The sequence below is a fragment of the Lonchura striata genome, chromosome 5 (assembly GCF_046129695.1).
Source record: "Lonchura striata isolate bLonStr1 chromosome 5, bLonStr1.mat, whole genome shotgun sequence".
Classification (NCBI taxonomy): Eukaryota; Metazoa; Chordata; class Aves; order Passeriformes; family Estrildidae; genus Lonchura; species Lonchura striata.
This window is the reverse complement of record NC_134607.1, coordinates 67,187,473-67,215,175: the sequence shown is the minus strand read 5'-3', so window position 1 is coordinate 67,215,175 and position 27,703 is coordinate 67,187,473. Positions and strand designations below refer to the sequence as shown.

At 38.1% G+C, this 27,703-nt stretch overlaps 1 protein-coding gene across 4 annotated transcripts in view; it reads right to left on the bottom strand.

Moving 5' to 3' along the window:
* USP6NL (USP6 N-terminal like) overlaps window positions 1-27,703 on the bottom strand; it is a 111,243-nt gene that overhangs the window by 72,448 nt on the left and 11,092 nt on the right. The window contains exons 1-2 of one of the 4 annotated variants that reach the window (XM_031506843.2): window positions 16,153-16,356; window positions 15,953-16,061 (exon numbers count right to left, since the gene is read on the bottom strand). The exons of the other annotated variants lie outside the window; for them this stretch is intronic. Of the exons in view, the coding sequence (XP_031362703.2) occupies window positions 15,953-16,025 (73 nt within the window). The 5' untranslated portion in view covers window positions 16,026-16,061; window positions 16,153-16,356. Of the gene's footprint in view, window positions 1-15,952; window positions 16,062-16,152; window positions 16,357-27,703 lie in introns of those variants that run through there. 4 annotated transcript variants of the gene reach the window in all.

Below are 27,703 nucleotides of genomic sequence, written 5' to 3'. Positions count from 1 at the left end.
AGTGTGTGCCACAAGATGTCTTGGTCTTTTTCCCCAACTTTTGACTCCAGTTAAGTACAGACAACACTGTCAGCACCACTGAGAGGCAGGCACAAAACTGTAGTAGAAAAAGACCACAAAACAAAAATGAAAAGGTATTTGTTTGAATCTTTTATTTTAAAGGACAATACAGGGTCAGAACAGAATTTTCCAAAGAGCTTATAAATCTCCTTCAAGTAAGAGATCACAGCAAGAGGCAGCATTTGGCTCATTCTTTGGATATTCTGAAAACACTTTACAAATATCCAGTGTTGACATAAGATGGCAATTATTAATTTATACTGCTGTTGCACAGAAACAATAACTTTAATAACCAGTGCATTAACAGGCATATCAGTAACACTTTCTTTTTACTGGCTTAGAACAAGATAAGCACTGAGGTACTTTGGTAACACAAACCAGCATCAACTCCCAAAATCAGTACTTTTATTTCAGTACCAATGCAAAATGAACTACAAAACATATGCTGTGAACACCTTAACAAGTTCCTACTGCAAAACAAACATGATGTTAATTCTAGTCTAAGCCTTATGCACAGCCATCAAGAAAAAAATTTATGCTGAAGTCAATAATGCATTGAACCTACTAATGATGATCTGCTTTAAAACCACTACACTCTGTTAAAGAAAAAAGCCAAACCAAAGAACACCACCCATAACCCAGAAAAATCTATTTGTCACAGATTTTCATATCTCAGAAGAAAATCACCTGAAATTTAAAAAAGCAGTTTTAAACTCAATAAACTGCGAAAGCCTACTTCATCTGATACAAACACTGATGCAATACTTTGGAAATCCCTATTCCAGTTTATCAGCATTAGCTCTAGGACAATACACAAATAAAGCCTTTTATGGATTCCAGTCCAGCCCATATAACCTATTTCATTCCCAAGAGATCTCTCTCAACCTCTCTGAATTTCATATCCCCCACAGAATCAAAATCCCCAGGAAGAGTCACGACTTGGTTGAGCCTGTGGAGCTGCACCTGGCAAACAGGATCCTGTTCCTTGGGAAAAGCAGACCCACTGCAGAACCCTCCCCTAGGGCAGACATGAGCTGCTCTCTCCACCAGAGAGAAGGAGGAACACACCAGCTGGGATTTAAACACACATCCACCCACTGTCTGCTGTGCCTGTAGACGTGCAATTAAGATATTCAGCACTTTGGGGAGGGTTCAAGTTTTCATTTGTGCAGCTCAGATGGACCAGGATCAACAGGGCTGACTGGTTACACAGGCATGAACCAAACAACCCAACCTCCACAAGACAACAGCTTTGAGCTCTAACTAAAATCAGCTGCAGAAAGAGCTTTGACCTCTTAAATTTTCTATGTGAAACTATATGGCCTTTAAATCCTTTTCTTGTCTAGCAGAGGTAGACAGAGTAGTCAGGCAGGAAATCTTCCCAAGAGGGAGGGGCAACACTCACTCTGAAATCCATCCATGGAAATTCAGCAAATTCATCACTGAAATTTTCATCAGTGAAATTAAACCCAAAATTACTTGCAAGGGAAAAACGTATCTTGGTTTTGAATTGTGGTTCCCTCTTACCATCAAAAACATTTCTTCAGTACATGTTAAAATGACAGCTTTGCATTTCTGATGTTACTACATCCAAAGCCAAAACCTTTTCTTGAAGCAAGGAACTGTAATGCAGCAAACCAAAACCATCTCTGTACACATATTCCTGAAAGGTCTAGCAATAGGATGGGAAACAAAAAGGATGAACATAATGAACATTCCTTCAATTACAACATCTTGGAACAATAAGGAGCTATCATTCCAAGGGCTTCAAACTGGATGAAAATCCAGCAGCCTTTCATCAACTCTTCCTCTTCAGCAGACGTACAGTTGTCTTCTTCTGTCACACAAGTCTGAAAGTGAATGAAAACTACCAAATATTTCTCCTGTTTTTAGAGTTTTCTGAAACCGTTCAATTTAATAACAAACTTCTTGTTATGACAGCAGTTCTTGAAAGAATTTACAAACAATTCAGTCTCTCTTAAAGCTGGGGAAAAATAATAATATCATTTTTCACTTCAATTTGTTTTACTGTAATCCACACTAAAGACAACAGCTTTTAGGGTGCATTAGTCATCAGTATAAACCTTAATCTACTTAAATAATGAGTAAAATTTCTATACTTTCTCCTTCTCTAGCTCACTTTATTCCTTGGCAGAGAAAAATTGAGGGGTGTAACTATTAAACACGATAAAATTACTCACACATACTCTATTTGCCACCACCCACTGTTTTGGAAGAGCACACAAAACCTAAGCGTTGACAACAGGAACCAGTGGTTCATATTACTGTGATAACATGTGCTATAAATGTAGAAAAACAAAAGCATCAGAGAGTACTTTGTACCTGAGGTACAAGAGGCTGCTTAATCCCAGGGTAACAGTCAGGCCACCTCAGACACACTGATGACAGGTTTCTCTGAAAAATGAGTCACCTGCACACCCTGGGGAAGTTCTCTCTCAATTAAAACAGTATCACAAACAGCCATTATTCTTCAGGTGCTATTGAGCCAGGTGGTGTTTCACTGAATCACCAGCTCCAAAAAAGACTCCGTCACTTTTTCTCAGATGAACAGACAAGAATTTAAGGAAAGGCACAAGACAAATACATGAATTTGAAACTCAGCTAATCAGGCTTTACTAAATTTAAAAACCTTTGGTGGGAATGCAATGACTGACCTCTCTGAGAAGTCCAAATCTACTCCAGTGCTGTGGATGCAGGTGAAGGCTGCAGAGCCCAGAGCTCCAGGGCTGATGAAGTGCAGCCCAAGCACTGCTGCTCAGCTTGGACACTGTAACCTCCACCCTGACACAGCCCACGCTGGGGCAGTGACCTGTGTCACTGTTTCCTGGTAATGCAGCACCTTCTGAGACTTGAGAAGCAGAATGCTGAGAATTTAGAAGTCACACCTAATGACAGTACCAATGCAAACAGTAAGAAAAGAGAATAAAGAAAGCGAAAGAAAGCAAAAGAAAGCGGGGGGGGGGGGGGGGGGGGGGAAGAGGAAGTGGGATGTTTTAGCTAAGGAATGATATTTTAGGAGGATGATGTACCAAATTGCTAGAATAGAATTACCTCTCAGATTAAAGCATGCAAAAGTCATCATCAGTAAGGGGTATGGGATTACAACAGTCTATCAAATCTGATACCAATCTTCCCACCACGCTGCACCTGTTTTCCACCTTCACACCTGTATATATTACATCAGCACTATTTGATATCGCTCTGCTTACATAAGCAATGCTCAAGAAAAAAAAAAAGTAAAAACGTCAAAAGCCTAAAGGAAAACTCATAGAGGCAAGATATGGATGCGAAACAACTGCACATTCTTAATAAGGTGAAGAGAAAATAGAAAAAAATGGAGAAGAATAGGCTATAGCACAAGTTAGTGTGAAGGGTCTATGAACAGTAAATAACTGAAAAACTGTTTTCTCCAACACACAACTGAGACTTACCAGCACAAAAAAAAAAAAAAAAAAAAAAAAAAAAAAACAAAAAAAAAAACAAGGTATAAATTAGCTTATTTTTTTAAACTTTATAGCCTCCTTTTAGGTAACTCCACATTTTAGGGATATAAGGATCTGACACAGGGAACTGCCATATTTATAAGCCACTGTAATGCTGTGACTATCAGATATATCTGCTTTGTGGCCATTTCAGGACAAGCAAGGCAAATTTCTTATTCTTACATCTCAGAGGTAACTATGCCTCAGTGACACTGGTGTGTCATTACTGGTCCAGTCCAATATCAGACAGCTCCCTGTGCATCATTCAGCCATCAGTATTTTAAGTTCAAGTTTCTTAGCTCATATAAATAGAATACCAAATATTTACAGCTTTTCACATGGGATTGTAGGATTTAGCCCAGATATTAATTGAAGGACTTTTCACATTTGGCTCAGAATAAAAAGGAATGTTTGGGAAATAAGCTCATCTAAAGTTGTTGGTTTTTTTAACTGTGGAGAAAAAAAGAATTTAAAATTATAAAAGAGCTGCAATACTTTTCATGTTGGAGCCATTTTGTAATGTCTTTGTATTAAAATAAATTATTCCAAATAAGAAGCACTAAGTTGGTTTTTCTTTTTAGTTTTTAATTGGAAACAAAAGTTTTTCTACTAATCAGAAATCTATGAACTCAACTGATGAAAGCTGCATGACAGAAAAAAGGCAAGTAAAAATAGGATTGAGAGGAAAAAAATAAAAAATCCCACAGAAAAGTTGTTTTAAATTAGAAAGGAATCAGAAATTGCCAAAGCAGCTTAGTCAAATAAACAAAGCCCAGACCAAACCATTAAACAGGAATTCAACAGCAGCCAGAATGATTTGGGTATGTCAAATAAATTTTGTGTCCCCTTGTCCACCCGCAACCACCTCACATTCAAGTGCATTCTCATTAACCCTAATTCAATTACCTCTTCTCCAAGCTCCTCATATCATGAAATTATATCACAGCTAGGATGCAAGGGATTTGTTGCTATTTCTTAATAGTAGCAATGACTTTAGAATTTCTAACACTTACCAGCCAAAATTGCTCAAAAATATCCACTGACATACCAGTTAATACTGTTTCAAAATCAATTACTACACACCAGTAGCTGGAAATGTTACAAAGCTTATTAAGCTTTAACACAGACAGATTTTACCAAGGAGTACATTAAAAGATCAGAAAGGAAAAGACAGGAGGACATCATTCAGACATCCAGTCCTGGGTTTACAGTGCTTGTTGACTACATCACTGCTCTTTGTCTCCTGCTCTTCTGGAAGTTACTGCTCTGGGCAGAGCTGGTAAACAGGATCATGTGAGTGCACTGCAACCCATGACAGAGAAGCCTAGCTGCTGAATTTGCTCATGCTGCCATCACTGGCAGCTTCAGGGAATGTGGACTGGGGAGAACTCACAGGAACAGGGAAAGTTTGTCCACATCCTCAGCATTGCTGTAGTGGGTTGACCCTTGGCTGGCTGTCAGGTGCCCACTGACCTGCTCTCATTCCTCCTACCTGACTGGGGGAGAAGAAAAGAAGAAAAAGCTCAAGGATCAAGATAAACAGGGAGGTCACTCACCAATTACACTCTTAAGAAAAACCTACTTGGCTTGGGAAAACTAATTTACTGGCAATTAAATATAGCATAGGTCAGCCCATAAGATTTGGATTGTGCTGCTCCTTAATCCTGACACTCTTCCCATGCTTCAGCATGGGGTCCCTCCAAAGGGATACAGTCATTCACAAACTGTTCCAGTGGGAGCCTTTCCCACAAACTGCTGCTCCTGCCACAAAACCTGTTCCTGGTGTGGGCTCCTCTTCCAAGACCATTGTTTCTGCCAGGAGCCTGCTTCAGCATGGGCTCTCCAGGGTCTGCAGGTGGATCTCTGCTCCCTGCATGGACCTCCATGGGCTGCAGGGGCACAGCTGCCTCACCATGGTCTTCCCCAGAGCTGCCAATGACTCTCTGCTCTGGTGCTTAAACACCTCCTCCTGCTCCTCCACTGACCTTGGGGTCTGCAGAGTTGACTCCCACATATTTTTATCGCTCTTCTCTCTCACAACTGCTGCACTGGGGATTTTAGCATTTCTTAACCATCTTATCTCAGAGGTGTCACCAGTTTCATTGATGAACTCAGCTTTGGCCAAGGATGGGCCTGTTTTGGAGCAAGCTGGGCCTGGCTGTGTCTAACCCAGGGGCCTCTTCTCACACTGGCTACCTCTGCAGCCCCAGTTACCAAAACCCTGCCACGTAAGTGCAGTGGCCAAACAGAAACTCCCCCATTAAGTGAACACTTAATTTCAATATGTAGAGCATATAAAAACCCAAGTTATAAATGTCAGTCTTCCATACTTTAGTGCATAATCTCTCGATCCCCCCTTCTGCCCCTGAAATATCAAGTCTACCAGAAATTCCATTTATTTCCAAGAAAAACCTCATTAGGCTATTCTATCCAATGCCAAGATCATAAATCTGGGATAAAAGACTACTGAGATTCCATACTATTCTATAAATAACATTTTAGTCTAAATTGGAAGAGCACTTTGGAGCAAAGCTCCAGATCATCTCTATTTACTGCTCTCCACTTTGTGCTGGGAAGAGACTTGGAAGTATGCAAAGTTGGATTCCTTCCAGGTTCAACTATCTGAGAGATGCACTCCTACCACCAAGTTATGTTCTACCCAAGGTTTGATCTAGTCTGGAAAAAACTGCTGAAATACAGAGGAATGTTGAGCTCCCAGCTTTCCTCTCTCCATCTCTCCCTCCAGTGCTTCACTCCCTGCCAGCATGGACACAGTTCATGAGCCACTTTTATGTTAAATGCTCAGCCCAGGCCCAGCACAGCTGTCTTTTGATTTGCCTAAGTATATTTGCTCATTCCTCCTTTTAGAGCTTATCTGCACTATTTATAGAATGGCTTTACATTCCTATTAGTTTCCAGACAATGATTTTTAATACATGTTCCATCACTACAAATACTCCTCTGCAAAGCTTTACACATTATGTAAAACAGGCAATTATCACCGCACAGATTAGAAGGTCATTCCAATGCCTATAAACTAAATAGTAGTGGGAATTGGAGCTTGTGTAGCTTATTTTCTTTTTCATCTATAGATTTGGCAAGCTCCAGACTAGCATTCATCCCACGTTTTTCAAAACCTAGCCAGAGTACTAATTCACGGCACAGAATTGACAAAAACATATCTTTGAATTGTGCAATGTGTGATCCACACTACAGTCTGAACACAACATTTTCTTTTACCCAGTGATGTGACATGGTGGCTTCAAGACTTGATGCAGCTGCTGCATAGATGGGGAATTTTTTCAAAACATTTTAAAAGTCTTTTCAATGTACAGCTGTCTTCAGAAAAAGGAAAGGATTAGTCAGGTTTTTTCTTTATAGAAGGAGAAGAATTAGGACACAGAGCAATGGTGCAGCCATTTATACATCACACAGCAAAGTGCAACACCTGAAATCAGCAGGGAGCCCTGGAAGCATCCCAGGAACACCCAACACTTGAAAGTGATGAAGAATTGTTCCACCAAGCCAAACAATGTGACTTTAAATGAAACAGAAAATATTTTTCTAGGAGAGATCACAGCATATTCAAGTTACCAAAGTCCCTTCATTAGTACAAATAGTATTTCCTTTTCTATCAGCAAGAGGAAGTCTCAGATCAAGGCAACATCTCACATTCCACTTGAGACCTGTGAACTGCATTATAACCATGTCCTTGAGACTCCTGCTATTTCCCACTCAAAAACAACAAAAGCTTCACTTCCATTCTAACTGTGATAGGGATCAGAAAACCAGAATTATGAATTAAAACTTTGAAGTATTTATTTCTAATAAAGAAGCCTTAAACTCAGCCTTAAGTCCTGTAAAATACTTCTGGCTAAGTAGAGATAAAAAAGGGCTTGAAGAGTGACCTGTAGTCAAAATAGTTTGGGGGAGAATTAGCACATAGTAATGTGATGAAACTTGCCTGTTCACACTCATGTTTCTCTACAAATGCTTACATATTAATCTTGCTTGGTATATTAGGTACATCTCAAAAGAAAACTGTCTTATCTAAAAACAAGGAAAAGAAAAAGCAACCCATTCCCCCTTCAGTTTCCAGGGAATAAAAATATTTTCCAGTCAATAAATGCAGAAAGTTTTGTGGGATCTCATTTGCCCACAAAATTTACAGGACTCTGCTACTTGCTTTTGGAAAAATAATAGGCAGAAAGGTTGCATTCGACCACTCCATGTTCAACTCTAACTAATGCCTGTAGAGGTGCAGGGAAGGGAAGGTGCAGCCATCACTCAGACCACTATAACATGAATGCTAAGACATTTGATATTTAGATCCTTTAATGGAAACCTATTTTTCAGTGATGAATTAAGCCACAGGGAAATAAGGAGACTGTTTTTCCTAGTATTCCAGTTACATTTCATTAATATCTGCACTAGACTATAACAGTCCTGTGGCTAATGTGCCACAGGAATGGAGCATCCAGATTGTGATAAAGTTCAGAAAGCACAACAGTGACAGACAAAAATTACTGTTAAACAAAGGAAAAACAGCAACACACCAAACAACAAAACAAACTACCACACAGTGGGATCGGAGGAAAAAATCTCAGCTGCAGCACACAACTTTCACTCCCCAAGGATGTACAGTTTTAACTGTGTGAATCAGCATGATACCTGGCTTAAAAGCTACAAAACCCCTGAGTCTTCAGAACACCCTGAGACTAAAGGAACAGGTCAGTCCTCTTGCAGAGTTATTGCTCTGACCACCAATTCCATGTGCAGTGTGCACTCGAGCTGTTCCCAGGGGCAGCAGAGAACACCTCAACTCAGCAGTGGTATTGGGCAAAAAAGAGTACCCCAAGTCAACAAGCTGAATATCCACAAGCTTCTCCATGAGGACAGAAATCTGCTCATGGGAGCTGTGGCCAATCAGCCCAGACTCATTTTACACCAAAGCCCACTTGCACACATGGAAGCCTTGTGATAGGTCCCAAGATTTATACCCTGGCTTGGGGTGCAGAGTTAAGGGACTGTAACACCTGACACGGGGGTCGTGCTCTTCTCCTGGAGAGAAGACTGAGTAATCACATCTATTTCCCTTTCTTTGTTTGTGTTGACATGTAATAATGCTACAGAAAATAAGAGTAGGGGAAAAAAACCTGTATCACCTGGGCATGAAGCAGAAAAGGAGCAGAACCTGTTCCATGAGGAAATTATTTTCACCAAGGACCTGCCCCCTCCAGGTACTGCTAAAAATGCTTCATTAGGTGCTTTATTAGCAAGGAGATAACAGCAGTTTTGGGCATCTGTGTACTTATTTTCTCATTTCCATCAAGAATTTAATTAGCTGACATTAATTACATTTTTCGTTTGATCTGGAAATTCAGTCCAAAGTAACATTTTTATGGATAGTTTAATACTAATGCTGACAGATCATTTCCTTTAAAAGAAACTGCTTGGACTTGCAACCAGAAGGACAAAATAGTGGAAGCTAATCCACTGAAAAAACAGCATTTTTATTTGCTGTTAGACAGGATTAAAAAAAAAAATTAAATTGTTTTGATAGCTGATTGGAGAAGTCTAGATGTTTTCCTTACAGGCTATACCAAAAGATCTAGAAGCTAAACAGGACAAAAATACTTTGAAGAAGCCAGATAAGATGTCCAGAGAAGTTGTGAAAGTCAATATACACCAAAGCCAGTCTAAGACACCCAACTGCTAAAATTACCTGTTGTACAAAAAGTCTAGCTGGGACCCCATCACTTTGAAATACTCACCACATCCTAAGCTATTGAATACAAACAAGCAAACATACTAGCATTTATCTCTGCACCATTGCTGAATCGTACCCACTGCAATTTAACAAGAATTAACTATCACCTTTTCAAGCTTTTGAAATAAATTCTGTACCAGCTTCCTATTAATATAGACATCAACATTCATATTTAACATTGAATTCCAAACATTCCAAAACATTCCAAATTCTGTAAGTATGAGGATAAAATACTGAAAACTTAAGAACTTAATACATTAAAATAAACTAGATGATCCTTCACTGCTTGAAATGTGCACACCGCAACAGCACAAGTTTTTCTTCAAGGAAAGAAATATACTTGCTTATGTAAAATAACATCAGCATTACCCTTTGACAGTCAACAAGAAAAAAAGTTCTACATGCTTGAAAACAGCATATGCACAACTGCCATCCCACCAAAATCAAGTTCAGAAAAATATGTTCACCTGAGCTAATGAAAATACAAGACTGAGAATGAGGCTTGTTTTTCTAGATCCTTCAGGCAGAGCTTCCCAGCCTTTTCTCAGTCTCCAAACCAAAACCAGAATGTCTTAGCTGTAAAATCCACACACTGATAGAAGCACAAGAGCCAGTAGAGAAGGAAAGGCACAGGATACAAACAGCTTCTGGCCATGTTCAGAGATCCAGGCTTGTGATCTTGGCTCTACTGCAAACACAGTGGACAAATGCCTCAGGCAGCACAGAATCTTTGTCTCAGCTGGAGCATCACTGAAAACAGAGAGCCAAATATATACTCATCCTACCAGCTCAAGCTCAAAACCATGAAACTCATTAATCTTCCCAAATGTTAATCAAAAACTTCAATGAATCATTAATTGTCCTCTTCTTTCAAGGAACCCAACAAATCCACCTTGTTTTCAGTTGTCCATTTGCCCAGCTGCCAGGTGCCTCCTGCTGCAGTGAAACCAGGACAGGGTTTGCAGATCCCCACACACAGCAAGTCAGATCAGCTTCAGCGATGCCAAAACAGCTGTGCTGATGTACACAGAACTGAATTTCTGTCCCATCTAGCAAAAACTTCACTGTAAACCTGCTGTGTTCTTGCCTATTACACTACAGCACCGTTCCCTACTATTCCTTCTTGTTCAAGCCTACTTGTATAGGAATATTTTATGTTAAGCTCCCACATTTCCCACATGCTACAAATAAGAACTCTAAAATTGCATTTCAGGATTACTGAGAATATTACAGTTGACAGTTCACGGCTCTAGGGTCACACCTTCCCAAAAATAACCCCAAGACATACTAGAATAACAAATCACAGTAGGAAGCTGGGGATGAGCTGCCTTTGCTGTGCTTACCTCTTTGTAAATTACCTCATTTCAGGTAACTAACTTTACTGCAGAAGGAGAGAACAAGTAGTGTTTCTTTTCTCTGTAGTTCCTCCACAGCTAAATGAATTCTAGCTGTCTGTATTAATTTTGTTATGCCACAGACCAATTCCTAAGACACAATATCTACAGACTGTTTAATGATGCTACTTTCCTAATAACCAAATACACAGACACTAAAGTAAGCCATTAACAGCTACATATGGTGAAGCAGCACCGGGACCTTTCTTAATCACTGCAGCTGGCATCACACAAAGGAGAAGAATAAAATTTCAAATGAAGCAAAAAGGTAATAAAATGTTAGGATAAGAAATGAAATAGAAAAGCCGTGATGTATGTGTAACCCATGAAAGTAATGATTACTTAAGGTGAGACATAGCAATATGTCCCACAACATAGAGACATATAGACATCAGAGAAATAGAGTATATTAGGTAAAACCACTCTGGGCGAGTCACTGTGTGTCCAGCTGTGCAGTGACCCAACTCTTGTATCTATCTGTATCATGCTGAGGTGAATTCCTCACAGTCCAGCAGAAGGAAATCCCACCAGCATTTCCCATTAGCCTCAGCCAGTGGTACCACTGAAGGAAGGTTGTCCCCATGGATTCACTCACATCCCACTGCCAGCTCCCCCCTTGGAGCTCACAAGCACCTCTGTGGAACTGCACCAGCAGGGGATTAGTTAAATTAGCAGGTGGATTAGTTAAACTGATCAAGGTTACAGTAGCTCAACAAGAATGAGAAGTACAGTGTACCACTCCAAACCACTGCATGGCCATGCACACACAGGTGAAGCTCTGTAGGGTTCTGAACTGGGATGTAAAGGCCAAGAGAGCAGCAGAGGCAAGGCAGGAGGAGTCATTTTTGCCAGCATTAATTATTTGTGAAACCACAGGTGAAACTTCAGCACAAATAATGTCAGAAAACTGTTGAAATACAGCTAAATTCTGTCACGCTGCTAGAAATTTTGCCACAGTAAATTGTAAATTGAAGCTGTATACCTGTACTGAAGAGCTGCATACTACAATACATTATCTTGACTCCTGTGGGCAGAATTTCATATTTAATGAACAAAAAAAAAGAAAAATATTTAACTGCCTGCTTACAGCTCACTGAAGAGCTCATTAATTTTTATTAACTTGGCTCTTCTGGCCAGTCTCCTTTAAAAAAATAAAGTAACTCAAGGATAGGTATACAAGTCTAGAGAAACCTTTACTTCTAATCCAGCATTTATTAGTTAAAATACTCAACACAGATTTTAACAGTATTACATGAAAAAATAAAATAAGAATTCAGGTAACCCTGGAACTTCCCATAAGAGGCAAAATTCTCAGCCTTCCTTGCAAAAATGCTACAACAAACAGAAAAATCAAGGGATTGAAGAAAGTTTATCATATTTTAGCAGATGCCTCAACGGAATGCATTTGATTTGAGTACACTTTCTCTACTATCACCAAAGGTAAAGAGAAAACACCATTACTGCTTGATGTGGGACTTTTATTTTCTCCATCTTGCAACTAATCAACTTATTCCATGCCCGAAGAAACAAAACAAACAAACACTGCTTATTTCTTGTCACGTCTAAGTGCGAAATACAAGGTATCACCACAGATCTGTCTGCACTGAATCCAGGCAGGAACGTCCCAATTTACTGCTGGAAAATTTCAACACAGTTATCCTTGGCTGGCCCAACATTTACACACCTCATAGCTCCAACAGTGCAATGACCAAACATATGCCTCCTCTTGTGTTCCATAAAAAAAATAGTATCAAACTGAAGTTTTCTCTCAGGTTTGTCTCTCTCACACTGAAATACTGCATCCCTTTTTAATTCTGTGATTTCAATTTAGTTGTCCCATCTGTTAGGAGTGTTTTAATACAACATCTCTTTTTATATCCTAACATCAAGGTGATGATGCCAATTAAGTTCTGCTGTAGCCATCTGTAAGAGGAAGAAGGGAGGAAAGAAGTAAACATGAGTATTTCTTCACTAATTTTATACAACCTGGATTTCAACCAAGATTTTAGTGATGGAAAAGAAGAAAACAATTAGTATTTATACTCTACATGGATTTCTCTAGGACAAGGAATATTTGAACTATTTTTTAAAATTCAGAAAGGTTTCAGATCTCGTAAAATGTTTGGCTTCAAATCAGAACACTCATCAAGAGAATTTTATACTGCCATGATTTATCATGTTATTCAAAGCAGACTTTCGATTCCATAGATAAAATAATGGCAACCTCTTAAATTTCTTTACAACTTCATGTTCCCCTTCAGACTTACAAGGCATGTAAAGTGCTAGTCCTCTGACAATAAATGAGTAGTGGCAATTTTTTCCTCCAACAAATCTGATATTATATAAACATGGCACAGGTCTCGAGTTTCCCAAAAACTAAATCCTTAAAAACCAAACAACAAACTCTACACTCTCAGTTTCACTGCAGGCAGAAGACTATGGAAAACAATTATAGAACTTTTTTTTCCTAAAAATATTGAATAATTCAATTTTTAAAGAGCACAAGATTTTAAAAAGTATGGAAATGTGAGACATTATAAATCAAAACCTACTGTTTAGCTCACTTCATGTATTCACTAAGCAAGACTCCCAGGCTCACTGAAGGATTTTCTGATGTCAGCCTCAGCAGCCAAAGACTGAAGACAAAACCAGAACCATAGGTCTTGCACTGGGAGACAAGGTGGACACTCATGCTCACACTGCATGACTCTTGTGGGATTCAGTCTTGTAAACCACCTATTTATCAACCTCTTATGATAAAGAAAATTAAATTTAATTTAACCTGTGACATAGGTCATGGCCACAATGAAAATAGATTTGCCCATAAAAACCCAAAATTAGACTCCACAGCTCTGTCAGGCTCTTCAGCTGCCCCATTAAATCCACATTTCAACTCATGAAGCATTAGTAATGGGGTTCTTTTAAATGGCATTCTGCAGGAATTTCTTCTGCAGAATTGAATTTTCATCTCCACAGTAGCTGTGCTTACTGCAGACCTTATAACAAGCTTCTGGTGTTGAATGATGGATGTAAAAAGACACTTTCTTGGCTATTAACTGTACTTCTAAGCCTCAGTCTGAAAATAAATCTTGGGAAAATTGGAAGGTAGAGGAATCCTTTCTCCCTCAATCTTATGTACTATTTATAAAAACCAGTTACTTGGTTAGGAACTTCAGTCCTAAAGAAGTTTTTAACTTGATACTGCATATGAAATATGCAGTTAATACATTGTGCTCCTTTGTAACATTCACCTCCCAAGAAATTATATTCTAATGAAAACACTTTTTAAAGGGAAAGAGAAGGATGGACCTGAGGAGTAGGATTTAAAATCTTTACAGTTTAGCAACACCAATTTGAAAGCACTTTGGTAAACACACATCATCCCCATGTCTCAATGGATTCACCTCACATTCACAGTGGGCTTCCTAGCAACTCTTTCTTTACAAGCCCATTTTTCAATTTACTGAGAACAATACTGAGAATGAGTCATTTCTGCAGAATATAACTCTTCATGTACACCAGATGCCTAATGTTGCATGCTGTGAAGAAAAAAACCTAACATCTACTCAAATTACTGTATCGATCACCAAAACCTGTCAGCATTTTGCATCTTTTGTAGATGTTTTCTTTGGAATACTTGAATGTTTTTTAATGTTAAGATCTTAATTTTGCTCATCAAAATGCACCGCCAGGTTCTGTAAGAGCTAACACCTAATTAGCTCAGTTAGTAGCAGCTTGAGAATACCTCCCAAACAATGACAAAAATTAATGTCATTCACTAAGGGAGTAAAACAAACAGAAAAAGACCCTGAAAGCTCTAGAACTGAGAAAGAGATTCCTTCATGTTTTTCAAAGCTTTCCCTTTCAATTCTGTTGAATCTGTTCCTGCAAATAAGTATTTTTATAGGTTTTGGTGTTACGTCTTTTTAAGCAGTTCTTACAGTAGTTCTACAAAAATCCTGCCTGACTAGTGAGGTACGTGCAGAACAGACAAGTAGAACTTCTGCTTTGTCCTTCTCTGGAAGCAGCACAAATCAAAAATGAACAGTGAACAGTGCTGAAGTCAAGTAATTCACTGAGATGAAATTATACAACTCTTGGGGGAGATGTTCAACCAATCACTGCAAAGTCTAAGGAAATAATTAGGAAGCTTCCCTCATTTTCTTTCAGAGTAAGAGGGTAACAGCTGAGCCCAGTTCTACCTTCATTCCTGTTTATTTACAGAGGTGTTTCATTACCTGACTTGTTACAATTAGAGCAGCCTGATGTTATTTGGTTTGAAATAAAGGTACTTGCCTACAGCCACACATTACACATAAGGGCTGAACAGAAAATTACACAGTAACAGGCAGATGCTGTAAATCCTAAATTATTCACAATCTATTCAATACAAAATAAACCAGTCCTAGCAAATTAATTCTAGTAGGAATAAAATTTTTAAGTAATCCCTACAAATTATTTAGTTCCTCAACAAACAAAATACTTAGCAGTTGCAAATAATTAAGATGTAAAACACAAAATAAGTGTTTAATCAGTTCCTCCTCGTTAGATGTATGCCACATACCAAAAAAGATACCACTACTTTAGCAAAGAAAAAATGAATGTTCAACACACTGAAGTAAACAAGAACAACAATTAATATCAATTGAATTCAAAGAATCATTGATTATTTCAAGTAGTTTTTCATACACTTGCAAGAGGTATTTTGGATTTTGAAGTTAGTTGTAATCTAGAAATAATCTAATTGTAAAACCTAGCCAGCAGTGCAGCTGTGTACTTCCAGTCTCTCATTTTCATAAGCACTAAAGAAGCCTGGTTTTGCTCTTATTCTCATTTACAGCATTAAGACTCTAAAAACTATTTTGATGGGATTACACAGAGTAGGACTGCTAGCTTCACATCCTGAGCTCTCCTGACAACAAAAATGCTTTTACCACAAAAACAAAGGAAAATCTTTAGTACAACATTAACAGTTACAGATGCTGACAAACTCAATTTTCAGCATAATAAACGTCACTGGGATTCTCTTTAGGAAAGCGGCAGTTGCAAAAAATGATAATAATTAGGCTTAATATAGATCTAAGCCAAATTACGGCAGCTGTACATGCCACAACAAAGAGCATTTTTACGTATCAAGAATGCAATTTAACTACAACCAAACTCCCAAAATATTTCTGATTCACAGCAAGTTACTGAGAACACTGAGTATATCCCAGAGCTCTTACCTTTTCTGGCAGCATCTGTTCTCCGTCTTGCTGGTGACACCAGATCCTTTACAATCTGTAGCACTTGAATCATTGCTCCTTAGCAAGATCAAAGGAACGAGGTGCTCCTCTAAAATTCCAACAGGTTTCATTACTACACCTTATTACATGGCTGTCTTCAGTATGCTCAAGCAAAACTGCTGCAGGAAGAATTCATCTACCTTCCCAGGAAGATTTCTGCCTGACGACTCTACAGGCTGGAGTGATGGATTTAAAGTGACTTCAGCACAAGGAAACAAAAAAACGCAAGCAGTCCTAAATGTATTTCTACAGAACATTTTAGAACTCTTTACTGCAGAGAACACATACTGATTTCACTAAATAAAGTTTAAAGGAAATGTTCACATAGTAGCTAAGTAGCTAAAAAAAAAAAAAGCCCTTGAAACAACTGCTGACAGATGCAGCGTGCTCCCCTAGGCTCAGTAACTAACAAGTGTGGCTGCATCCTCTTTTCAAGTCAGACTTAGTTCATGAAATTTCACGTAATGCTTAAAGAAAGACTCCAGTGCAGTGCAGAGCCAGCGTCAGACCCACCAACAGAACTAAAATTAAACCCAGCCTGCAAAAACTCCATCAGGCACAAGCAAGCTCCTGCTGAAGACATTCATTGGGCTCCTTTTCTCCCCCCTCGAACAGAAACCTCTGACACCCTTGTACGTGACAGGAATTCTCACACACCAGCAGGCACGCTGGAAATCCTGAGAGGATTTCAGGCACTCTCTCACCCACCACCAGAGGCCCAGAGAACTCTTTCAGCTAAGGTTTTGTCATTACTTTCATTACCTCTGTCAGGTAATTTTAGGCAGACAGATTGGTCTATGCACCCCGCAACATTTTTAATGACATTTGGAAAATGTACAAAGGCCCTTCAGAAGTACCTTTTGTCAAAGCCTCTGCAGAGCTAACCCAAAAAAAAAAAAAAAATCCTGAGGAATCATGTTTTATGTGATCACTTTAAATAACTGTCAGGCCAGAAGAGGCTCTGTGAACACTTCAGAAAACTGAATTCCTACACAGCACTACGACGCCTTGCACACACAGAGATCAATTTAGGAAGCCAACTACATGTTCTGAAAATCATAACATGAAAACAAAACCACAGGCTGCATTCTCTGGCCTTTAGACCTTCTGTTCCCATTTCTTAAGTGTTGGGGGAAAGAAGAGGTCATCTCTTTCCATTTTGCCATTTCCAGCTGCTCACATCACAAGCATTTCAGATTTTAAGATTTACTGGCGTATTTATCCACATCCATGTCAGTCTCTTGAATTATACAGAGCAGAGGAACAACAAACTATGTCTGTTATGTCAGTCTCATTCACAGCCTGCCCATTAATCTCTGCCAGAAGGAAGAGCATCCCAAAGTTCTATTCTATTTGGTTAGTTAAAATAAAGACAAGTAAAATCCTTCTCCCTGCCAGGCTGACTGATTTCTTCTCCCACTCCGTAAACATTCAAGTGTCCACCCAAGAGGAAGCTTGAAGAAACATTCTTCAAAATGTTACAAACTGAATCCTCAGCTTTTCTATATTGAGAATAATTTCTAACTCCTGGACCTGAAGTTAAATTCCAGGTTTGAGACCAATGACTTTATACCTAGAGAGGTTTGGAGAAGATCACTACAAGCACAGCCTTCCAGAACAAGTATAATTTCAGAACATTTAAATAAGATGTAAAATGCAGGGTTGTGCAGTAAGATTTACTTGGAAGTCTGTTATTTAATAATCCAGTGCTCAAAACTGCCATTGGAAGAATTTTTTCCACAACTATCTCACCATAAAGCATTTGTTCTTTATTTAGTTGGGTAATCAAACAACTTGTCTTCAAGTCAAATATATAAAATCAAAGGAATATCATTACTTGCAACTATATTACATTGCAAATTTTCTCTAAAACACTGACGTCCAAGTTCGTGGTGCACAAAACACAACTACTACAGAACTACTAAACTTTTGATGGTCCTTATAGTAACATACTATAGATAGGAGGAGAAAAGAAGAAAAAATATATAAGGTTGAATAAATATTCAGCAATAATATCCACTTGGCCTTCCAAAGCAAGATTACACCTTTCAGATCCTACAGCTGATTATTAAATGAACTTGATTATCTCATTGCTACAGCAACATTCTCAAGTGCTGGAACAAGGAGAGGATGGTGGACTGACAAAGACTAACAGCTGGGAAGGGGGAGCAGAGGAAGAAAGAACTAGAAGGCATGACTTGTACCTACTTCTGTGAAAAATTATTTCAAAAGGAAGAAATTAAGCACTTCAGTACCTATTCCCTACTGCAAAAAGGAAGTTGTTCCTTTATCTTCCAAACTGTCCCTTACCTTGCTGGTCCCTGTCCTCCCTTTTAAAGAGAGACACAAAAGAACTTCAGGACTGGAAGTCATTTTCACATCACACCTGCCTTCCTCAATGTGAAACAGTTTCCAAGTCGGTATGCATAGCAGTTTCCCTCGCCTCTTTATTGTGACAGTTGGTACATAAAAAAATTGAAAAAGCTCACAAAGCCTTAAAATAATTTAGGAAAACGTAAACAACATTCCATATGCAATGTAAAGAAAATGGTGCAAGTCTGAAGCAGGCATGATAAATAAGAAATTTCAACAAATCACTGGAACTTTGAAGAATTACACAGTAATTTTGGTGGCTGCTATTTATTTTTCCTCAAATCAATTTATACACCAAGACAGCAACACTAAAACTGCTATAGTATAGAGGCAATACCAAAAACACTTGTACAAATAAAACACACTAAATTGTATAATTAATCTGTTACTTGTGAGTCAGAATTTGGTTATAGTTCATTCTTATCTTTGACTGGTGCTGAACCAATTGATACTTCCATACAATCAATCTGTCACTACAACTGCCACCTTTCAGGCCACACATCCTGATAAAACACCACTGTGGACAAGGATACACCAGTTGGACATTCACAGCAATTCTGACACAAATACACAAGCTAAGCCACTAAGAAACCATGCCATAAATTTAGTGTAACAATTCGAGTAGATTCTGTTTGAGGAAAAAAAAGTAGAGCTACATATTCAGTACATAGACCACTGATCTCTGCCAAGCATTTTTCCTCTTCAACAGAGAGCTTACTAAGCAATATGTGCTTGATGATGTTCTTAGATTTTGGTTTTCTTCTTTGACTTCAAATTTGTAGGGAATGCAGAAATCATGCACATGTTAACAACATGATGGAGTACACTGGTATTGAAAGGAACAGATAACCACTATGGGATTTTATGGATCACTGTGTACAGCCCTTGATCTCTCCCAAGCATAATAAAAAAATGACCTGCATCCTGATTAGTCAGCTATCATAATTCAGAATAAAAATGCTTCCATTAACATAATTGTAATTAACTGATCTTTGGAAGCAGTTCTTTTTCATGAAGCATATTGCCAAGAACTAACACATTTACAGCACAAATGATGCTGCAGAAGGATGGCTCAGTGGGTATTTGTCAAAGGCATTTGACAGGGGGTGGGGAAGATCAGAATTTAAATCTGAGGAAGACTTAATATCGCCTCTTTCACTCTCTTTTTCTAATCTGTAATGTTTATATATTCACAGCATTCTGTCTAGGCTATTAAAAAACCATCAAGAACCCTCGGGGTTTTCCCAGGCAGCATTGCAACTACCAAAAAAGTGCCTGCTTGTTGTGTCCTCGTTTACAGAAAGATGTACAAGCTACTAACAGAGAAAAACCCAACCCACTACAATAGCTTGAGGGCTTTCCTTCATAGGAACAACAGCCCTGCACACATCAGAGTTGAGATGCAGCATTACTGTCACTGTTCTTTTCCCATCTCTTATCAACCTGAACTGTCCAGAATTCAGATATTCTGCATCTTGATTACTCCCAACACATCTGCAGAAACCTCTGCAGGTCTGACTTCAACATCCTCCCCTGTGTTCCCTACAGCCAGAACTGTGTCCTTTTCCCTACCTGCTAAACTCCACACATGGTTAACACGCCATGTGTTAACACACCATGGTTAAACACGCCTGTTTTCAGGCCTGACACCCCAGGGAATGGAGAGCCCCTAACAAAATGGCCAGGAAAGTCCCAGCCAACAGCAGTTCTGTCATTAATGTCTCAATGGAAGCAGGATCAAGCCTTAAGTCTTCTAGAAAGCAAATAAATACACAAAACACTTCTGGTGATGCTTGTTCTGCAATAGAGCAAAGTCTGATGTTGGAGGCAGAAGAGGATTTACAAGGGAGCAGGGTGCACTTGCTCTTTGGACCCTCCTCTCTAGGCTGTAACACCCAGAAGGTGTTTCAGCACCCTGTGAGTCAGCAGGGCTGTGGGCAGGGCTGTCCCAGCAGGGCTGTCTGGAACAGGGGCTATAAAAACTCCAATGCCATCAAAAGTGAGGGCACCTGCTCTTAATGACCCATTGGAATGTTTGCTTTAAAAGCTGCAGTTTCAGAAACCACACATGGTACAACTGCTCCAACTGCTTCATCATCCCGCCCATCTTAGCAAAGACGTTCAGAAAATGAAAATAATTTTCCCATCAAGAATCACTCGCTCATATGCAGGATAAAAGTTTTCAAGAACAGATTAAAAAAAGTACAAGTCAAGCATCAGGGAAAAGATTCTTTAGAAGTCAAATAAAATGAAGAGTATATTATAAGAACATTTGCATAGTCCCTTCACCACAAAACCCTATTTATTGCAAAAACAACAAATTCAGATAAAGTCTACACAGCAGCAAAGGCAAATACCTTAACTATCCCCACTATCCTCAGAAACATTTTGTTTTATGATACTCCTGTCGTTTCCCATCTTCAAATTATTATCTCAAAACCATTAGGCATTGAGCTCTAAAACAATATATCATAATACAAATTATTACTACAGCTGCTGTGAAGTAGGTTATCTATTGTTTCTCACTAATATTTTGAATTAATTTTCCAATCTCTGAACTGAAGCCTAGAGTTTTAACTAACTTTTCAATAATCTATCATAGTTGGACGAGAATTCTAGACTGCCAAATCAATAACTAACTGTTCCCATAAATCTCTGAAACTTTAAATTTTTAATCTTCATTATTTTCTACATATCATTCTTTGAAGCATGAAAGAGGCAAAAAGAAGAAAACCTATTGCTCTCAAGAATTCCTATGTGAAATTTTGATAGCCTTTCTTGAAAAAAATGTTTACACCAGTGACACAGCTCCATTTATTATTCAGGAGGTAATTTTTCAAAAGTGACTGCTTTTGGCTATGCATTTTTCAAAACATTCAAAAAATAAATAAACATCCTCACAGTCTTCTCAATAGTCTTTCAGAGTCAGTAACTGTTTAATCCAACAGAATTTGCATCCACTTAGGAGTATTTTTTTCTTCATTTCTAGCAGGTTTGCTACCAATTTTAAAGCATAAAACTATGGCTGCAGATCTAGAGCCTTATTTAGAAGGCATCTTCTTAGGAAGAGAAACTAGATTGATCTAAAGGCTGGAAAAGCAATAATTACAAGAGAAAGCTCATTTTTTAAGTCTGTTTTTTTTTACACTTTAAACATACAAGAAAGCTGTTCATTAAATTCAGATGACGCAAAACTTTAATAAATGGTCAATGAAAGTAATTATACCTGTTCCAGGAAAAAACCCTATAAGCCTAAAACAGAAAAAATGCTGTAACTGGGAAAAAAGGGAAGACAGAAAAGCACAGGGCCACATTCTGCAGAGCTTACAGCACACAGCAAAGGAAAACTACACATTGTGCAATCCCGTCCCTGCTCAGTGCTCTCAGTGTCACCCTTCTTGCACAGTTTTCACCCCCTCAGCTCTTGCTACAACACATTCTGCACATGGCTCTAGAGTGTAGCAAGACAGACAGTGAGTCTCCCAGAGAGCCACCATGAATCCAAAGGAGCTAGCTCGTCTGTGCAGATCACTTTTATCACCCTGATAACAGACACCAGACATTAATGGAGATCAGTATCAGAAGCTCATGTAAGTCTTGATACACTCTTCCAAAAAAAAAAAAAAAAAACTACTTACAAAAAAGAAAAAAAAGCATGTATAGATATACAATTTATTTTTTCTTCCCAATAAATGTGTTTTATACTTGTCACCTCCATGACCAAAGTGTAGTGCTTCTTCTTTGCTCCTATATTTTCTGTAGAACTCTAAGTTTAGACGTACAAGTGCATCTAAACTGCACCATTTAGCAACAATTCAAAGGGTTCCAAAAGCTCTTAGATATTTAACCCATAAAGACTCTGCCTGACCTAGTTCAGGCTGCAGTGCAGAATTCCCTAGATACAGAGGTACTCGTGTCTTTTGGGTCTATGTGATTAGGATTGTGTTAAGCAAGCTACAAAGCATTATGAAAATGAGTATGAATAGAATCACAAATTCTTATCGTGAATCATCAAATTAATTCAATTTCTTTCTCCTCACACGCCTCAAGTCCTTCAAAGGCCAAATGGTCACTTTATAAGGCTCAAGAAATTATCAAGAAAGCAAACAAAGCAAATGAAATTCCACCACCACTCCTCCCCCCCAAAAAAGGTTGTCTCTAATCAGTCCATTTTAAATTATTGATAAAATAATGTTTGGTGGGGTTTTTTTTAAACAGGAGGAAGAAAAAGGATGGTGGTACAAGATCTCATCTCAGTGAATGCACACACCCCACAGAATTTGTCAGCCTTCCTCATATTAGATGGTGAGTTTTCATATAGCTTTAGCTGCAAATGAAGATTTTTCTGAGAAGAAAAAAGTTCCATACTAGAAGTCTCAAAAAGAAATCAGACATTTATGAAGTTGCAATTACAGTAACAAAAAATATTTAAAATATATTCCCCAATAATATGCAGCATTTCAAACAGAATATGCAGCAATTTTACACTGCCTGGATTTGGGTCATAGCTGTAGTGCTAATCAACAAATTTATCTTAAGCTAAAGGATATTAAAGGTTCTGTCAAACCTAAGCACACAAAAAGAAGCCACACTAGTCATTAAAGACTTTTTTCCATTTTGCTATATTAAACAAAAATCAAAACTATTACTATCTTACATGTGCTAATATTGAAGTCAAAGTACATTCATTAGTTTAATCAGGCATAGACTGATAAAAGTGAATGTGTGTTCAATTCAAAGAAAAAAGAAAAATAAAAACTTTGCTTTTAATTTAAACCCTTACTTGGTTTTCTTTTGAAGAGGATATGAATGAGACTAATAATCTTGTACCTCCCTGAGGCAAAGAAAAACTAGGAAATTCTATGCACTGCTTTTTGTTAGCATGATTAAATCCTTCACTGCATGTACATTTCTAGGCTGATATTTAATCCAAGTAATAAAATGCAGCTGTAGAGAGGCACCAGGAAGAACATGGAACCTTGTTAGTCCACTGCAAAATACACACTACTTTCATTAAGCCCATGTATTTGCAGCCATAGCTTGTGCAGCAAATAGTACATAATGTGGCTGTCTCTGCAAGAAAAATCAAAATTTTCAAAATACTCCGTAATAGGCTAATCTAACGCTTAAAATGGCATCTAATCCTGCGAATGTAACCTACCTTAGTAAAGAAAAAACTGTTAGAGACACACATTCAAAGGAAGAACAAATTCAACATTTCAAAAGCAGCCAATGGAAATTAACCCAAAGGCCACACAGAGCAGAAGGGAACTACCCTCCTTTAAAAGGAAGTGTACCTGGGTCTGTTTGCTTCCTGCACGTGTGTTGTAATGGGACACACCATTACCTGTCACTTCCAGATTTCTGCCTCCTGCTCTCCTTCTGTGTTCACTTAGAATACAGTCTTTCAAAACAGGTTTTAACTAATGTGTTTTAAAAATTCAAGCTTGGCACTTGAATGTGACAATCACGTTAACTATAACTACTAACATGCTTCCACTGTTGAACAGTTCTCCTATTCCCTCACCAGTGAAAAAATGGTGGAAATACTTGGGCATCTGAGATTTCTTTAGTCAGCTTCACCTTAAAACAATCAATTTATTAAAATGAAAAAATGTCTTACCTACTTATTCCATGAACAAGAACACAGGGACCTATTAACACAGCCCCAGTCTTGGCAGATGGAAAACTGTAGTGTATTTAGTGTTCTCTGTAGCTCTGTGCTCTCTGCAGCTGTAGAGAATTTAATATCATGCCAAGTTTCAGATAACTGCTATGGTCCAGACAAGAAGGGTCATCACTCTACCCAGTATTACATTCAGGCACTGCAACCTAACATTTTAACTCCCAGTGGCACTACACCGGTGTAGTGTAGTGCTACCCACCAGTGCTAGAAGAACAAAAGTGCCATCATCCCCCCTTGCAGTGGATTTATCCTTGTTAAATCTTTCTGAATAACATCCAGGTAAACTGGCCTTGCTATATCATCCTGTAAGTCCACTGAATATACAGTGTTAAACAAAAACACAAGTTGTGTTAGTTCTTCTAAATGGATGTTCCACTTAATGATTGATTGCATTAAGAAGAGGGGGGGAAAAAAACACTCAAGAGCCTTACAGTGAGTTTCACATAAATATTATTTATTTTAGTTTGTTTTAATGCACAAGGAATAAATAAATACTGAAATGTCACTAAAAGTGACTCATTAGCCTTCACTCTAAAAAGAGAACTTTCCTACCACATACTTGGAGCAAAACATAAAAATATTTTTGTCACTGCTTCTGATATAGAAAAGAAAGGTGGGGGGCAGGGAAGGAAGTGAGGAGGAAATAAAAAGTAAAATTGACACTTTCCAATTTGCACCTCATCTTTTTACAGCAAGCAACAGACCAATTTTTTTCTCTCCTGTTCTCCAAGACCATGACATCCTTCAAACACTCTTACAGTAATTTGATGTAACTGGGGAAGAGAGAAAGCCAAAAGCTTGTCTAGTTTTTGCAGATATAAAATAATATGAGCTGTAACTGCACTGAAGCTCCCACAGCAAACAGGGTCTGCAGAGCAGCCTGACCAGAAGCATGGCTGTAGCACAACATAACTCCAAAAACCCAGAGCTGCACCCCAAAAGTGTCACCTCCAAAGCTAAATATGCGGGAGAGTAGGAAGTGAAGCTTATGCCATTGCACTGTTTGTACCACTCGGACACAGCAGCACCACAAAATAAAACTCCTCACATAATGCTGCATAAAATTCTACTATTAAAAAAAATAAAAAGAGAAGGAAAAAGCTTTCTATTGAATGCAACAGAACATTCTGGTGAGAGACTTACTTCCCTACATCCCTAAAACTTCTGGCAACTCTGACTTGTTCAAAAGAGCTCCGAGTAAGGCTTTCAGTACTCACCACAGAATTAGGCAGGTTTTCAAAGAGCTTTTCAAGGCTAAAACAGAAAAACTGCATTCAAGAATCCTCTCCTATGGCAAACCAAACTGCTTTATTAAAACAAAGTGCCCTTATACATTAGTGATCTGTTAGATTAATGACTGCCCTGGCCAAAAGCACTGAGGTTCTACAGCATGTTGGCATGCCTTCTATTCTGGATACCATTATGTTACACAAAATAAAACTGAGGGAAAAAAAGGAAAAGAAGAAAACAACACCTCATACCAGCTTCTCAAACCAGAAGAACTTGGGAGTTCTATACAGATTTGTGCTTGCTTCAGAAATTTTGAGCAGGATTAGAACAGGTTTACCAACAGCCTTGAAAAACTCCCAGTGTTATCTTGCCAGTCTCTGACATAATTTTAGGAATTAAAATACCTTAATTATAGGGGAGAGTGTCCTTTGCAATGAAAGCTTAAACAAGCCTTCTAATCAGCTGATTGATAGGATATCACCTAAGTGCAGCTACTTTGTTACCACAAACATCTGCAACCATCCTTGTGAATACTGAAAGGATAACAGGCTGGATAGTTTAAGAAAAGAGAAGATCTTAAATTTAAACAAATATGGAGCCAATAATCTCACTGACATTACTTACATAACCCCACTTCTGGCAACAACCCCAAATATTTTCCAACTGTGTTACAAATCAAAGACGTTGTTTCCTATCAGTAGCTGAGTAAAACATGTCAAAATAGTTTTTTTCTTGAAAAACAGTTAGTTTAGCTTAAAAAACCACCCATCTTTTAAATCAGGTGCTTTGTTTCTTGAACATGAATAAAATAAGACTGCAGCTCAATTATTTTTATATCTGTGATAAAGCTACACCACTGAGTAGCCATATTTCACTTTCCCTACACAGTGCTGCATGTTATTAAATCATTTGTATGGAAAGTGAGAATCAACACGACTCACGGCAGGCAAGGAAAGTTCTATGAACACCTCATTTAACACTGCTGTTAGGGAAGTTCTTTAGTCCATTTCTAATCCTTCATCCCATTCAGTTGTTTTGTGAATTCTTTGAATCAACAGGAAATAACACCACCATTAGGGAGCTTAAAACTGCAGCCTCTAAAGTCCTCCTGCAGAAACTGTAACATTGTTCTGTGACTACGCAGTGCCTTATGCAGAGAAGAGGGTGCCCACCCAAACATCTACATTTATAACTGTTGCTTTTCATCTGTATTTTAGTTGGGAATTTCTGCATCCTTCCCCCTCTGGAATGTACTTGAATACCACCCTCAACTTATCACAGGATGAATAGGATCCCAGAAATATGAATTGCTTACATAGTGGCAGATACTTGATACTCACTCCAGAGAACAAGGTTACAGTGTTCTTGTGCTACTCACTCCTTCTGCTGCAGGAGCACCAAAGACCCACGATAAAGGCATCATTGTGCAATGTTTTTTATAAAGGAGCACAGAAAGAGGCCCAAAGACTAAGATTTAAATTAAAAACTATGTAATAGGAGAATATTATCATGCCAAAGGCATGTACTCCTGTGTATGCCAATTAGTCATAATAAATCAGCACTCCTTACTGGCCATCAATCAAAACAGAGGCAGACAAATGTTAAAAGATTATTCTCTTTTATTTATAAACACGTAAATAGAAGAATTCTCCTATCTCTAATGTAGGTATATAATTTTACATTGTAAAGAAAAAACAATTACATAAAATACATATCATAAATAAAGCATGTAATGAAAGTTTAAATATACATAAATTACGATCAAAACCATCTTTTTATCATCCTTGTTGTTTTCAGAGACACACACAACTAGAGTATCATAAAGTAATTAATCTGTAAATAATCCAACCTTAATTTCTAGTACAAACATGGCAGAATAAACATGAAGTGCAAGTGCCTAAAAAGGACACATATGGGGAACAGTGTGTGTATATGAAAACACTGGAATTCCAACAACATAAATGATGGTAATTTTCCTGCCACAGCTCTCCTGTCAGTTCAAAACTAACAAGAGTTTCTTGCCAGTGCCAGCATTTTGGTTTACAAACAGAAATTACATCTCTTTAAAAGTAGGTGTCACGTTGCACTGATTTATTTAGAGAAGCCCCATCCAACCAGCCAGGAAAAAGACCAAGTGAAAGAAGATAGATTTTAAGTTCCATTTATTTTTAAATTTATTTTTCTATAAAGGGAACACCTTTTAAAATATGTTTAAGTCAATGTACATGAAATATATGCAAAGAGTTTTATAAATTTAACTTTACTATACATTAATTAATTTAAATTAAACAGTAAATATTTTACAATACCTGTTAGCAAAGCCCTACAAATGTGACATTACTGAACTTGAACCTACCACCTGCAAACACAGCTTCTGGATGTGATCAATACATTTTTAACTG